Source organism: Doryrhamphus excisus, chromosome 7 (genome assembly GCF_030265055.1).
Source record: "Doryrhamphus excisus isolate RoL2022-K1 chromosome 7, RoL_Dexc_1.0, whole genome shotgun sequence".
In the NCBI taxonomy this organism is placed as follows: Eukaryota; Metazoa; Chordata; class Actinopteri; order Syngnathiformes; family Syngnathidae; genus Doryrhamphus; species Doryrhamphus excisus.
In genome coordinates this window covers 3,190,362-3,206,873 of record NC_080472.1, presented here as the reverse complement: position 1 = coordinate 3,206,873, position 16,512 = coordinate 3,190,362, and the positions used below count along the sequence as shown (strand labels likewise).

Genomic DNA, 16,512 nt, shown 5'->3' with positions numbered 1-16,512 from the left:
ATGTTTTATGAAAGTGTTTTTTTTTAAGGTAGACGGTTTTGTAAAAATACAGTATGTACAGTTAATTGAAGCGGACTCTTCTCATGGAGCCCACAGTGTTGTTCTGGCTGCCCCAGTCTGAGAAGTTGTTGTAGTCTCGTTTCTCCAGGACGTAATGAGGTCCTCTGTAGTTGGGCTCCTGATACACGACCCACCTGTGGATACATTGCAAACGTTAGACATGATAACCGGCTAAAAAAGACCAGCCTACGCTGCTTTCATGGTCCTTCATACAGAATCAAAACACATGCGTTTTTTCTCTAACGTACTTTTGTCCTTTTTTTTTTTTAAATGTCCTTTCGTTTTAATAGTTCCCAGTATTTTAAACCGAGCGCCACACTTCCGGGTCCGCTCGGCAACAGTCGGGCAACATCGGCGCAATACCCCCTGTAGTATCCTGTAAAGTCCCACCTTCAAAATAAAACTTCTAATTTAAATACCGCTATTGCACAAAAACATCAGATTTTTACCAACTATTTTTTTAATATATTTATGCGTGGAGGGTGGCAGGGGACACCGTAATTTCCCATATTTTCCGGCGGGTTTCTCTTGTTTTGAAATGCGGGGGCCGAGGATATGACTTCCGCCAAAATGGCAGCCTGTAAGGTAAGCTAGCTCATTTGCTTGATTAGCATTCGTTTTTAAATGGGTTAAAACAAAAATAATTTTTAATTGAACTTGATGTAAAATATGGCAATGTAACGTACTATATTTCTTGACTGAATTACTTTAAAAAAAAGCTATGAAAAAACATTGCTTTGGCGTAAAATACTAATAAGCCATCTTTACAATAAGGAATGTACCGATGGGAAGTACCGTACGTTTGTGGTTTTAAGCACAAAAAACGGTCAAGGTGACTTCTTAAATAGTGAATACATTTACTACAAACAATGTAACAATTTTGATATTAATTTGAAGTATTTGGGGAGGGGTGAGAAACCATCAGAAATGTGTGTGTTCTGTGGTATATCCCTAAGCATTTCACTTTAAGTAGAAGTAGCTCTTGGTTCTTATGGGTTAAGGTTATGAATTAAGTCTTAAATCTTAAAGAGTAAATGCTTGTTTTTGTCATTTTTGTCAATAACAGGGATGAAATATGCTTACGCTCCCCCCAGCACACGGATGGAGGCTAATCTGTTGAGGCTGTAGCGGCTCATCAGGTTGGGAATGTCATCCTGGATCTCCATCTTCTTACCGGAGAAGCCGGCTCGCTCAAACAGCTGAGCTCTAGCGGGGTTGTTGTCCTGTGAAACACACAAAATGTTTCCGTTGAGGGCCAGGTATAGAAAAATTGACTCATACATTTAAATTCTTTGAATATACTAATGTTAATCCAGTGTGAATAAAGTGTTGGCTAATTTCCTGTTTTTCTTTGTGTCCTGTGCATTGTTTTGATGCCCCGCACTTATGGTGATCATGTGATCATTTCTGTTTGCTCTCTCACCTGTTTGACAGCTCGCACGGAGGAGATGTGGTCCACTTGTGCACACCACTTGTCATAGCAGTTGTACTCTCCACGGTCAGACATGTCCCACAGGTACTGGCGACCTCGGAAGTTGTCGTGCTCGTAACCGATCCATCTAAACGGGACAGCGAGGTGAGTCGATTTGAGTCAGGGGTGTTCAAACTTTTTTCCACCAGGGGCTGCGTACTGAAAAGCCAAAGTATGCGGGAGGGGGGCACTTTTACATTTTTTTAATGCTAGGAGTCCACTAGGCTGGTGCCGGTTGGTGCCAATAATGTGTGGACAGTAACTCCTGTGATAATGAACTACTGTACATGATATTAGCATGTTCCAGTGACCTTTTGTTATCTCTACATGGCACTGTGCACTTACGCTCCGCTCTCCACCTGGACAGAATTGCATCTCTCGGGAAAGTTCTTGTCACTGAGCCTGGCACAGTCAGAGCTTAGGTCCAGACGCCTGCCCGCAAAGTTCCGCTGCTCATAAAGGGTCACCTAAAACAAACATACTTTTGAAATGACATTTGTTGAGTATTTATGCGACTCTTGACTCATGTTACGGCTTTTCTTTACCTTTGGAGAAAAGCAACAAGAAACTTAGAGTATTTTGCAATACAGTAATCCCTCGTTTTTTCGCTGTTAATTAGTTCAAGACCAGAATGTGGTATTCATTCATTCATCTTATTTGCGGGGGGTGCTGGAGCCTATCCCAGCTGTCTTCGGGCGAGAGGCGGGGTACACCCTGGACTGGTAGCCAATCGCAGGGCACATATAGACAAACAACCATTCACACTCACATTCATACCTATGGACAATTTGGAGTGGCTAATTAACCTAGCATGTTTTTGGAATGTGGGAGGAAACCGGAGTAAACCCACGCATGCTCAGGGAGAACATGCAAACTCCACACAGAGATGGCCGAGAGTGGAATTGAACCCTGGTCTTCTAACTGTGAGGTCTGCGTGCTAACCACTCGACCGCTGTGCAGCCCCAAAGTGGTATTTATTTATAAATTGTGTATTTTCATAATCAAAGCATACATAGAAAAGCGGTTTACAATCTTCTGAATATGGGTTTTAACAATATTAGAGCCCTCTCGACTTGACGTAACACCCCTATAGTCATCTTCACGCTTGTATTACCCAATTTGTACACATAATAACATAGAATAAACATAGAATAAGCCATTTAGGACTTAAATAAGCGTCATGCTAGTGTGTGTTGAGTTCCAGTGCTAGGCGACCTTTGTGGGGGGTGGACAGGAAGTGATGCCGGATGTTCATACAGAGATCATACAGAACTGAAATTAAAGCCTATGTTTCACCAAAAATGACAGTAACATTACTGACACCTAGTGACCAGTGTAGAATACTACATATCACAACGTCTTTGAATGCATCTTGATATGCCTTATGTTTATATTTGAAGTAATTTGGTCATTTATATGCTTGAAAATGCTTCATTTAGGCAGGATTTATTCATATATTTTTGAAAAAAATATTTTTTTTGGGGGGGGGGGGCAGAACTACAGATACCAGCAGTTGGACTCACCCTCCCGCTGGACCCGTAGAAGGCACGTTGGAGCACAGACCCCAGCTTGCTGTGGATATAGACATATATTTTAATCACATATTTCAAGATATTACAAGATTTCAAAAAATAATCCCATCCCAATTCCAAATAATCAAATAGCTCCATTTTTCTCCTCAGCTATCTTGAGATGATTCGGGACGGCCCATGTTGCGGTGCGCGGGTGCCACCACTCGCAGCCGCCAACGTACCTGGTTGGTTGGACTAATCCTGGGACCTTAGTGAAGATGTTCATGTCAGCTCGGCGAGGCCACACCGAAGCTCCTTAAATACAGACCGCCGACAGACCGGCTCAAGCTGACAGCGTCCAGAAAGCTCACAGTGGTTCTCCATTGGTTTCTCCCGCTATTCATATGCTAAACACGCTACACCGCTTCACGTTGTCTCCCGTGCGGACACGCAAACAAGCCAGGTAATACAATTGGCCGTGCGCTTGAAAATACACACACGGTGTATTAAAGGTGACAGAAACATCTCACATTCCCGACATGTTCATGTGTGCGCAGGAAAGTGCAGCGCCGGCTCTTTTAGCGTGGAACAATTCAGCATTTTGCGCCACAATACACCTCGTAATAATGACTGTACTGTATTCACGCTTTGTGCGGCCTGAGCTCCGACACAATGTGTTCCCTGAACAGGTCACGACCCTCAGAGGGGGCTTCACGCTCCGTACAGGCGCCCGGTGGGAACGCCAGTACTTTTGTTACTATTCCACACCACATTGATTCAACTTGCTGTGCTTGGGGGGGAGAATAGTGAATGCACCTGGCGGCCGATACTGATAATTTTGGTATTGATCCCATTGCAGGTAAATACTGGGCCAGTATTATCAACTGCAGTACAGTTCCAACACCATATACTTATGTATATCTCCAACTCACACACGTCTCTAGTACCTTCATCCTGGTATAGTGAGCAGGATTACCAGTATCATCCGTTGGGTAAAACTAACCCGTCTCATGAGAGTCTAATCCCGGCTCAAGTTCCCTATTAGCGCGTGAACAATCCGACACTTGGGCGACACTTCATTCTCATTGCAAGAACTCGAGATGCATTCAGGGACACTCAGAACATAATTTTCATGACTAAGTCATTAAAAAAAACATTTAAATTTAACAGCCTATCCCAGCTGTCTTGGGCACCCTGGACCGGTGGCCAGCCAATCACAGGGCACATATAGACAAACAACCATTCACACTCACATTCATACCTATGGACAATTTGGAGTGGCTAATTAACCTAGCATGTCTTTGGAATGTGGGAGGAAACCGTAGTACGAGGAGAACATGCAAACTCCACATAGAGATGGCCGAGGGTGGAATTGAACTGGGGTCTCTCAGCTGCGAGGCCTGTGCGCTAACCACATACATACATATACAGTAAACCTCGGATATATCGGATTCAATTTTTTCCCACTGGTTTTGTCCGATATAAGCGAAATCCGTTATATGCGTATACCGGAAAATGTCCGTTTTACGCATATATGGGATTTATATCCGGTATATGCGTAAATGGGATTTTATGCGTTATAAAAAGGCACTTCCTTGACTATGTTTCCAATGTACCTGGACGCGCAGGCAACGCTGCAAACGACGTCGTATAGCGGCCTGTCACGATTCGGCGAATCGGAGCGCCACGATGCGGCCATCCGATATATGCCAGGGAAATTTCATGGAAATGCATTGGAACGGGACTGGAGATTTTGTCCGAAATAGGCGAAATCCGTTATAAAAAATCCGATATATGCAATGAATTTTTATTGGAAATGCATTACAGAAAAATCGTTTCTTTTTTATCTGTCTGTTGTGAGCGAATTTCCGATATATCCGAGTCCGATACATATATCCGAGGTTTACTGTATATATATATATATATATATATATATAACTGCCGTGTGTGGGACTTCCTTACGATTCTGTACTCCTGTCTACTCTCTTCAGTGCTCTCCATGTCCCACTTCTTCTTAGCTAACCTTTTTTGTTACAAGTGACATGAGCAATAACAATAACGTTGTATCTAATCTAATAAGCGGCTTAGAAAACAGGATGGGATGTTGACCATGTTGACTATCCTTGTATTGTGCTATCATTCCGGATCTGTTTACCATGATGTCATCAATGAAAATATATCACATGACTAACGGAGAGCGTACAGTCCATCAACTGTGCTTACAGCGCCAAAATCTCAACGTGTTCCAAAAGATCTGTTAGCCACAGCAGATTTTTACACTTCACTGATTTCAAAAGGAGTGGGATTTATTGTGTGTGTGTGTGTGTGTGTGTGTGTGTGTGTGGGAGAGAGAGAGAGCGATGTTGTGTGTGTGAGCTGATGAAAGCAGGAAATCCTCTGGATGCTTCAGTGTGTTTTGTCACCGGTGACAGTGGTGCACATCCAACCTGTCCAGAAGATTGTGGAGCTTTCTTGTGTTTTGGAGCATTCTCCAGCAGAGCCCAATGAAGGACAAACAGCAGGTCAGACATGTATATGGATGCAAATGCATATATATATATGCAAATGTATGTATACTATGAATGCCCATGTGTATGTCTGCACACGTATACAGTCCACTTGGGACCCTCGTCGAGCAAAGAGTCAGTTTTAGTGAGAGTAGAGAGACAGCAAAGTTGAATGTACAGCTTGACCTACTTTCTAAATATCGTTTGACGTTTTTTTTTTCAAGATCCTTCAAACCAAACATGTCTCTTATCCTGACGGTACTTGACAAGCTGTCGTACTTTCTATCTCTCATCGGGTTTTGTGTGAGCGTGTCTTACAGCTGGCGAAAATGAACGGAAACTCAAGACGGGAGTAGTCTTTACAGTGGATAAGTGGATATCAAACGCCGTTTCGCCGAGTTCAGGGTCCGAGTTAGGATGCTGTGATTCACCACCCGTGGACGTCCGACTCAGGTGAGTTGAACTAATGCACTCGTCAAAGAAAAGTGTTCATTTTGCACCAAAATCAGTATTTGAATGTGCTTTTGGTTTAGGCTCCTGGCCAAACATGATGAAGGTGGTGCGTTTGCAAGTGTTAGCGCTCGTGCTGTGCGTGTCAGCCATCGAGGACTTTGACTGGACCAAGAATGACAAAACGCCTTTCCACTATGGGACCTTCCCAACAGGTACGATTGCAATGAGTATCTGAGGGCCAGTCCAGACTAAAATCCACAAAGGGTTTTGTGTGCTTGATTTACTGCTAAGACCAGGATGGTAAAATATAGTCATGGAAAAAAGTATTACACCATCCTTGTTTCTTCACTTTATTGATCTGTTTTAACCCCTGGTACTATGCTAACTATAGGTACATTCATTTGGATGGATATAATGATACAGTAAACCTCGGATATATATCGGATTCAATTGTTCCCACTGGTTTTGTCCGATCTAAGCGAAATCCGTTATATGCGTATACCGGAAAATGTCCGTTTTACGCATATATGGGATTTATATCCGGTATATGCGTAAATGGGATTTTATCCGTTATAAAAAGGCACTTCCTTGACTATGTTTCCAATGTACCTGGACGCGCAGGCAACGCTGCAAACGCTGCAAATGACGTCGTATAGCGATTCGGTCACGATTCGGCGAATCGGAGCGCCACGATGCGGCCATCCGATATATGCCAGGGAAATTTCATGGAAATGCATTGGAACGGGACTGGAGATTTTGTCCGAAATAGGCGAAATCCGTTATAAAAAAATCCGATATATGCAATGAATTTTTATTGGAAAATGCATTACAGAAAAATCGGTTCTTTTTTATCTGTCCGTTGTGAGCGAATTTCCGATATATCCGAGTCCGATATATCCGAGGTTTACTGTATAATGATGATAACAAAAATAGCTCATAAGAGTTTAATTTAAAGGGGAACTGCGCTTTTTTTTTTTTTTAAGAATTTTGCCCTTCATTCACAATCCTTATGTGAAACATGGATACATATTTCTTTCCCTTTTCTGTACATTCTAGCACGAGAAAACAAGTTAATATGAACTAGCTAACAATGGACGTCATGGGAAATACATATTTTGTCGCGAAAGCCCTCACAAAAAAAAACCCTCAAAAAACGCCAACAATGTTCTATTTCTATTTACATAATCAATGTACTTGCTCTTGCATGATCACTGCAATATCAAATGGTAAAACATGGTTAAATAGTTTTTTTTGGTGGGTTTTGGAGCAAAACTAGGTGTATCCCAATGAAGCGTATTGTTAGCTAGCTCATATTAACTCGTTTTCTGGTGTTATAATACACAAAAAGGGAAATAAATATGTATTCGTGTTTCACATAAAGATTGTGAATGTTGTCTGAAATTCCCCCAAAAGTGCAGTTCCCCTTTAAGAGCTGATTTATAGCAACTTCTATGTTTTTTTTTTTTTTTTTTTAAGTTCTTACAGCTGACAAAATCTATAACAAATAAAAACAAAAAAACAATTTAGTACACTATAGTAACTGAAATGTAAGCTACATGAAAAGCTCTCACAAAAGAAACCCTCAAAAACGAAAAAAAATATGATTTTAGTAGCCTACAAAGTATAGAAACTTACCAAATGTGGCTATCAAAGACAAATAGGTTGTTCAGCAAAAATAAGTATTTTTTTTTTAGGAATTTAGATTAGAGTTTAGAATTTTGTCCCAATAATTGAGCAGTTTTGTTTGGTGTTTTTCCCAGTATTCGATCCAGTAAATATAGCCACTAAGTATAAGTAACCTCTTTGTCTGCAGGTTTTTCCTGGGGGGCTGGCAGTTCTGCTTATCAGACGGAAGGAGCGTGGAATGTGGACGGTAAAGGCATGAGCATTTGGGATGCATTTACCCATAAAAAGGGGAATATATTCCAGAATGAAACCGGCGACTCCTCTTGTGACGGCTTCTACAAATTCAAGGTGAGGGAGACCAAATGGGGGTCTTGTATTCATGCTACAAACTGTCACTGTCACCTATGTTTATTTGATTATATAGAACAGGGGTGGGCAAACTACGGCCCGGGGGCCACATGTGGCCTGCCAAGTGTTTCAATATGGCCCGCCTGTTTTTTCCAAAGTATTTCATTTAAACTCAACACATAACCTGGCATTGTGGCTTGGGCCAACTTTTTGATGGTTGAGGTAGCTGCTTTATCAATTTCGTTATTTGATGTGGTCTGTTGTTTACAAAATACTCCTGGAAAAAGGAGCACAAGCACAATAATAGTAATAATAATAATAATGTCAATAATGATAATAATACTATTATATTAATATTGTTGTTAATAATATTAATATAATAATGGTAGTAATATTATAAAATACTCCTGGAAAAAGGAGCACAAGCACAATAATAGTAATACAAATAATAATAATAATAATAATAATGTTGTTGTCAACAATGATAATAATACTACTATTATATTAATATTGTTGTTAATAATATTAATGTAATAATTGTAGTAATATTATTATTATTATTAACAAAATAATAATAATAATAATACATTTATAACACACTTTACATCAAATAAATGATTTCAAAGTGCACATATAGAATGATGACTTTCAACATTTGGCACTGTGGGGCAAAAGTACAGTAAACCTCGGATATATCGGAAATTCGCTCACAACGGACAGATAAAAAAGAACCGATTTTTCTGTAATGCATTTCCAATAAAAATTCATTGCATATATCGGATTTTTGACAACGGATTTCGCCTATTTCGGACAAAATCTCCAGTCCCGTTCCAATGCATTTCCATTAAATTAATACGACTCGCACCTCCCTCTTCTAAACCTCCTGCTAGCTTGACCGTTATTTTCTCTGACAATCAACATTAGGTATAAAAGTGACAACACGTTCCTTCTCTCTGCAAAAGAGAAAAATGTTTCGGTACTCACCGGTAATGAATGACAATGTACTTGAATCGATGAACATATATAGACCAGTGTAAAAGTTCTATGTAAGTTTCAGTTTTGTGTCTCGCTACAACTATGGTGCATTCAAGGACCAATGAACAAAGTGCGAAATCTCAGTTCAGCATTATCATGAAGCATAAAGACATGAACATGTAAAATTGTGGACTTTTTTTTTGTAACAGCGGTTACACGTATGCTGTATATTTTAGCAGTATTATCACATATTTAGAAATTATTACAGACAGTGTGGATGAGTATGGAGGACCAAAACTGCCAAAATAATAAATAAATAAATAAATAAAAGTGGAAATAAAAACAAAAATGAAAAAAAAATCAAAAAATTAAATACAAAAAAATTAATATAAATGGAAATAAAAAAATATATACATAAATAAATAAATAAAAGCAAAAATAAATACAAAAATAAAAAACAAGATTCAAAAATTAAAAATAAATACAAAAATAAATGTAGAAATAAATACAAAAATAAATATATAAATAGAATTACATATCAATAAATAAATAAAAGCACTCTGCTCTCATATGTATTTATTTCATGCAGCAGACAATGTCAGCTTGAAATGCAGAAGGAAAAACTATTCAAATGAGGGGGCGGTCCTAAGTGTGTCTTGGGTTGAACTGTTCGCCTATTGGTTGATCGACATGTGAGGACCGCCCCCTCATTTGAATGAAATAAATACATATGAGAGCAGAGTGCTTTTATTATTTATTTATTGATATGTAATTCTATTTATATATTTATTTTTGTATTTATTTCTACATTTATTTTTGTATTTATTTTTAATTTTTGAATCTTGTTTTTTTATTTTTGTATTTATTTTTGCTTTTATATTTTATATATTTATTTATTTATTTATTATTTTGGCAGTTTTGGTCCTCCATAGATGAGACGTGATTTCTGTGAGGAAAAAAAAAAAAGAGTGTGAATGCTGAATTGTGACTATGCTAGGATCCACTTTATAACCTCAAAAGTACAATTTTTTTCTCATTCGGTTTTTCACCTGTGTGCCTACCTGCTATTTTACAATAATCTGACAATAACATTGTTTTTTTTTTTCAGGATGATATTAACTTGATGAAGGAGATGAAGTTGAATCATTATCGTTTCTCCTTATCCTGGCCACGAATTTTGCCAAGTGGACTGAAAGGTAAAAATCAGGATCATTTTGCTCCTTGGAGACGTCTCCAAGGAGTTGTGGTTCATAACACACTCCTGATACAAATTTTAAGACTAATTGAAAAAATGCAGGAAATTACATTTAAGCTGTCATTTCAATATTAAACTTTGGTATCAATGTGGGGTCCTCAAACTAGTGTTTGAGACCCCTGACTTAGAGCCTCCTTAAAAATCCAGCAGTGAATGTAATGTAATGTCAATTCTTAAACTTGGTCTTAATTGTACATATATGGTGTTCCTCTTTTAGGTGAATACATCAATGAAAAAGGAATCAAATATTACAGTGATCTTATCAACATGCTGCTGGACAAGAAGATCACCCCCGTCGTTACTTTGTATCACTGGGATTTACCACAGGTGAAAGTCACATTCATTTACACATACACATTTATGTTAGAATGTCTATCTATTGGTTAGAAATCAAACTCATATTGATTCATTCTCTCACGGAACTCGCAGGTCTTACAGGAGAAATATGGCGGCTGGCAGAATGTCAGCATGGTCAACCACTTCAATGACTTTGCCAACTTGTGCTTCGAACGGTTTGGGAACCGAGTGAAGTATTGGATTACTTTCAGCAATCCCTGGGTGGGTAAAGTTGAAGATGAGGCACCGAGGAGAATCATGTGACAAGGGGTTCTAATTGTGTTCTGGTCTGTTCTTTTGGTCTTTTCAGTCCATTGCTGTGGAGGGATATGAAACTGGTAAACACGCACCGGGTTTGAGGCTGAAAGGAACAGGAGCTTATACGGCTGCGCATAACATCATAAAGGTAGCTATCGGGGAAAAGAGTAGTCTGGTCGTGTGTCTATGGTGGGCGTTCAGAGACCACAATAATCCATTCATTCATTTTCTACCGCTTAGCCCAGGGGTGGGCAAACGTTTTGACTCGCGGGCCACATTGATTAAACAAAACGGGGGGGGCGGGGGGCAGACTATATATTTTACACGTAACAGTCCACCTGGTATTATTGTATCTGTAAAAGTGTCATGCAGTCTGCTATTATTATTTATTATTTTATATTTTTATTTAAATATTTTTATTTTAATATTTTTATTTTAATATTTTTATTTTAATATTTTAATATTTTAATATTTTAATATTTTAATATTTTAATATTTTAATATTTTAAGATTTTAATATTTTAATATTTTAATATTTTAATATTTTTATATTTTAATATTTTTATATTTTTATATTTTATATTTTATATTTTAATATTTTAAAATTTCTTATTATTATTATCATCATCACGGACGGGCCGTATTCAAACACTTGGCGGGCCGGATGTGGCCCCCGGGCCGTAGTTTGCCCACCCCTGGCTTATCCTCACGAGGGTCGCGGGGGTGCTGGAGCCTATCCCAGCTGTCTTCAGGCGAGAGGCGGGGTACACCCTGGACTGGGTGGCCAGCCAATCACAGGGCACATATAGACAAACAACCATTCACACTCACATTCATACCTATGGACAATTTGGAGTCGCCAATTAACCTAGCATGTTTTTGGAATGTGGGAGAAAACCGGAGTACCCGGAGAACATGCAAACTCCATACATATATGGCCGAGGGTGGAATTGAAACCCGGTCTCGTAGCTGTGAGGTCTGCACGCTAACCGCTAACCGCTGTGCAGCCCGAAATCATCCAGTAAATAATCATAATCATCCGATTTTGGATCAACATTTGCAATAAAAGCTGTAATTATTCAATTAGATTGAGCTCCATAAGCATGCCCTTCTCTCTTCAACTAGGAGACTAACGATCTAAGTACTCTATTTGTCCGTACGCCTGTACTAAAAATAATACATACACCATTATACCCCTAATATTTATTGTTCGATACTGAGGTCGTGACATTCATTCTCGTTGTTTTGTCACAGGCTCATGCCAAGGTTTGGCACACATACGACATCCAATGGAGGAAGAAGCAGAACGGTATTCTCACATGTGATATACTTAATACTCCATATTTGTCACGTTTTTACGATGAGACAAAAAGTACTTTGTGTCCAGGTCTGGTCGGGATCTCCCTGACGGCTGACTGGGGTGAACCAGTGGACATCAGCAACCAGAGAGACATTGAAGCAGCCGACCGATACATCCAGTTTTATTTGGGATGGTTTGCCACACCCATCTTCAATGGAGACTACCCTCAGGTTATGAAGGATTACATTGGTACGTTCTTGGTCTTTGGCGCATAAACAGTACAGCTACTCGCCACAAATGAATGTAAGATGATCCATGAACAGAAGGAATCAGAGGCACAAAACAAAGTATTTAGAATTGATATATAAAGTAGTGTCACGTCAACATAAGAGGAGGCTTATATTCTCTCATGTAAACAACATGCACAAAATGGCTTCATGCTACTTTTTCACCCGGGCACAACTCATCTAATAATGATTTCATCCCCTGTTGTTTTTGTACGTTCTAAAGCAGGGGTGGGCAAACTACGGCCCGGGGGCCACATGCGGCCCGCCAAGTGTTTCAATATGGCCCGCCTGTTTTTTCCCCAAAGTATTTCATTTAAACTCAACACATAACCTGGCATCGTGGCTTGGGCCAACTTTTTGATGGTTGAGGTAGCTGCTTTATCAATTTCGTTATTTGATGTGGTCTGTTGTTTACAAAATACTCCTGGAAAAATGAGCACAAGCACAATAATAGTAATAATAATAATGTCAATAATGATAATACTACTATTATATTAATATTGTTGTTAATAATATTAATATAATAATGGTAGTATTATTATTATTAACAAAATAATAATAATAATAATAATATAATAGCATTACTATAACTAATAATAATAATAATTCTAATAAAAATAACAATAATAATACATTTATAACACACTTTACATCAAATAAATGATTTCAAAGTGCACATATAGCAGATTGCATGACACTTTTACATGTAAAATATATGTAAAAATATTGGTGTAAAAATTGACTGTTACGTGTAAAATACTACATAATCCCCCCCGTCAATTTTGTTAAATTAATGCGGCCCGCGAGTCAAAAAGTTTGCCCACCCCTGTTCTAAAGACATGAAAGGTCCATCATTTTACACTACTAGTTACTGTCAAATCCTGCATGAGAACCTCCTTGGGTTCTAACATGACAATGGCCCAAAACATACCTTTTTCAGGGGGTGGACTTACAAAATAAACAGGGATCGAATATTTAACCCCGTACCCACTGTGCAACAGTTGACTGGTTCGTATACCGATGTGTCTTTTCACTCCCATTAGGCAAAAAAAGTGGCCAGCAGGGCCTCGGAGCTTCCCGGCTGCCTGTCTTCTCCGTGGAGGAGAAGACTTACATCAAGGGTACCTGTGACTTCCTCGGCCTCGGACACTTCACGACCCGATACGTCACTCAGAAAAATTACCCGTCGAGCGTCGGGGACAGCTACTTTGCAGATCGGGACCTTGCCGAGCTGGTCGACCCACGGTGGCCCGACCCTGGTTCCGAATGGCTTTATTCTGTGCCCTGGGGATTCAGACGCTTGCTGAACTTTGTCAAGGTACGCAGAATATACAGATTTATAATAAAGTCGTAAGTATTGAACTAACTGTCAACAGCGAGCACCAAAATTCTGCATGCAATCCCTTGATTATCAATTGTACATTTTTTCGGACCCCGATGTGTCTACATTTTTAGTTTGTCCTTCTTTATTTTGTTTTTCCAGGTTTATTTTATATTTTGTTTTAAGTACATTATTCTACAATGTGCTGTTAACAGGCCCATAAAAAATTCGGGACACATTTTGGACATGCCTGGCTTATGTATTTAACCGGGAGCAAAAAACACATTTTTGTGGCAATATCAGGCAGAGGCTGTGACTGCAGGCTTCCACAGTGGTGCGCACACACACCGGGTGAGAGCAGGTGCGCTCCAGCCCCAAGCCTGTGGTGACCGCTTGTTGATAAGTAACCTTGGGATCACATCAGTGCTGCTAAGTGCTACTAACACCAGACACTGCGGAGAGCCTCCACTCTGGGATATACAGGAAGTTCTTGTAAACAATATTGTAAACAATAGCCGTATTTGCCCGTACAGCCACGGTATCGTATATTTTTTGGTTTTTTTTGGTGCCTTTTGACTTCATACAATGAGTAAGTACAAAAACATATATTTATGCTTTATGGTTATTATTTACAACATTTGATTACTTCATATTGTTCTTTGAGTACACAGTACAAGGTCCTGATACAAAGATCATATATTCACCATGAACGTGTTTGTAAATCTCCACCATAGACTCAGTATGCAAACCCAATGATCTACGTGACGGAAAACGGCGTATCAGAGAAGATACTGTGCACTGACCTCTGTGACGACTGGAGGATGCAGTACTTCAAAGACTACACCAATGAGCTCCTTAAAGGTGAACGCAGTATATTGTTGCAGTACTCCCAGCTAGTATTTATCTTGATTTTCCTGACTTATTACACCATGTCACAGCTATACAGGATGGTGTCAACGTGAAGGGCTACACCGCCTGGTCTCTCCTGGATAACTTTGAGTGGGATGAAGGCTACTCGGAGAGATTTGGACTATACTACGTGGACTTCAGGAGCAAAAATAAACCGCGCTACCCAAAGGCGTCGGTTCAGTACTATAAACACATCATAAGCTCCAATGGCTTTCCGAATCAGAGAGAGGTAAAAACTTTGCTTGCGCTCACCCATAACATAACACCACCAGGAGAGGATGCTGTTTTCATTGTGAAAGGTTCTTACAGGTGGAAAGTTGGACGAGGACAGCCAGAGAGACGTGTTCCTCCAGTAACCAGCTCCTAGCAGCAGGTGAGCACGATAATGGGAACGGTTAGATATTCCATTATCTAATGGGGCTTTTCTTTGTTTTGCCCCTCCAGCTAGAAGAAAATCCCAGGGGGGTCAGGAACATTCAGGAATGCAAAAGACTTGGCCAGTTCATGATGAAGTTTAGGTACATAAACCATAAATGCACCCTATTATTAATCCAAAAATATGCATATTTAAGAGTTTTTTTTAAATCCAAAAGTATTTTCAAGCATAAACATGGCTCAATGAAGTCATACAAAGATGCATTCAAAGACGGTGATATGTAATACTACTATACACTGGTCGTTCGGTGTCAGTAATCTAACTAATGTTCGGTGAGATACACAAGCACCAGAGTTGATGGCCAGAACAAAAGGCTTTTATTGCAGGTTTGAATGATATCACGACATGCACGATAATCCCTAAGATGGGGTGACTGTTCTGGCCGTAACCTACAAACTAAACTAAACTAAAACTCTGCTCTGAATCGCCGACTTCCTGTCAGCACCTGACCACATTTACAGTAACACACACATGCATGAGTCTGATTTATGTCTTAAATTGTTAATTTTATGTCAACTATCTATTATATTGGGTAATAGAAGTGTAAAGTATTGACTATAGGGGTGTTATTCCATGACTAGAGGGCTCTAATAATGTTAAAAACTGTATTCTGCATGGAGAGTAAGAATCATGAAGGATGAAGGATGACTGATGTTTCAGTGTCTCTCCCATTGTGTTTCAGATCCGCTGATAGGCCACATGGAGATGGTCACAGAGATTGTAGTTCCCACCGTGTGCACCCTGTGCATCCTCCTGGGTGCGGTGTTCCTCATGTTCCTGCTGCGGAGACGCTTCTGAGACTTAGACGCTGAGCCGTTCTCTTTTCACTCAACCTATATCTCCTCGTAGAAAATAAATCTGACAAGAATCCTGTCAACACAAGGTGTCACCTACCTTGCATGGTACGCAAGAATGGGCTGAAGTTATCACGTGGGTCTTGTGTGATCTTGGAGATGCTAACATTTCAAAGTGTTGACAAGTAAAGAGATACTCCGTTGTTGACTATTTGGAAACTATAAAACATTAACACTGTGGAGTGTCGTGTTCTCTGTGTTGTTAAGCCAACCAAAAGCACTTTAGCTTATTTACTAAAATATCACTGTGAAATTAGGAGACGTTTAAATACTATATATTGTGCGGCGTACCACTGGGGTCAATACTGGGACCAAAATTGTTCATCATTTAGAAGAAATTGCATCGCTAAAAGATGATCATAAAAGACTTAAAGCTAGTACCATTTGCAGACAATGCTACCACATTTTTTTCTGGAAAAAGCATGCAAGTGGTTAGCGTGCAGGCCACACAGCTAGGAGACCTGGGTTTGATTCCCCCCTATGACATCTCTGTGTGGAGTTTGCATGTTCTCCCCGTGTGTGCGTGGGTTTTCTACAGGCACTACGGTTTCCTCCCACGTTCCAAAAATATACAACATAAAGTGGCAAGAATAAAGCTAAAGAAC

The 16,512-nt window shown here is 39.6% G+C and overlaps 2 protein-coding genes across 5 annotated transcripts; one reads left to right on the top strand and one right to left on the bottom strand.

Moving 5' to 3' along the window:
• Nucleotides 1-3: 3 nt before the first annotated feature.
• Nucleotides 4-3,398, bottom strand: crybgx (crystallin beta gamma X). The gene is made up of 6 exons (XM_058078352.1): nt 3,285-3,398; nt 3,055-3,103; nt 1,877-1,998; nt 1,484-1,619; nt 1,144-1,283; nt 4-194 (listed from the first exon to the last, which is right to left on the bottom strand). Exons 1-6 carry the CDS (start codon nt 3,326-3,328, stop codon nt 62-64), a joined length of 624 nt encoding a protein of 207 aa, XP_057934335.1. The 5' UTR covers nt 3,329-3,398; the 3' UTR covers nt 4-61.
• Nucleotides 1,492-16,301, top strand: lctla (lactase-like a). 4 transcript variants are annotated; one of them, XM_058078348.1, is made up of 17 exons: nt 1,492-1,636; nt 3,214-3,505; nt 5,475-5,564; nt 5,870-6,002; nt 6,083-6,214; nt 7,816-7,976; nt 10,060-10,147; nt 10,424-10,533; nt 10,636-10,764; nt 10,853-10,948; nt 12,055-12,109; nt 12,188-12,349; nt 13,431-13,705; nt 14,443-14,569; nt 14,647-14,846; nt 14,927-14,990; nt 15,736-16,298. In XM_058078348.1, exons 5-17 carry the CDS (start codon nt 6,097-6,099, stop codon nt 15,849-15,851), a joined length of 1,701 nt encoding a protein of 566 aa, XP_057934331.1. In that variant the 5' UTR covers nt 1,492-1,636; nt 3,214-3,505; nt 5,475-5,564; nt 5,870-6,002; nt 6,083-6,096; the 3' UTR covers nt 15,852-16,298. The 4 variants fall into 4 exon arrangements, with proteins under 4 accessions (XP_057934331.1, XP_057934330.1, XP_057934333.1 ...); XM_058078350.1 differs by lacking the exons at nt 1,492-1,636; nt 3,214-3,505 and adding an exon at nt 15,062-15,135 and having other exon boundaries at nt 4,930-5,564; nt 15,736-16,301; XM_058078347.1 differs by lacking the exons at nt 1,492-1,636; nt 3,214-3,505 and having other exon boundaries at nt 4,927-5,564.
• Nucleotides 16,302-16,512: the final 211 nt, after the last annotated feature.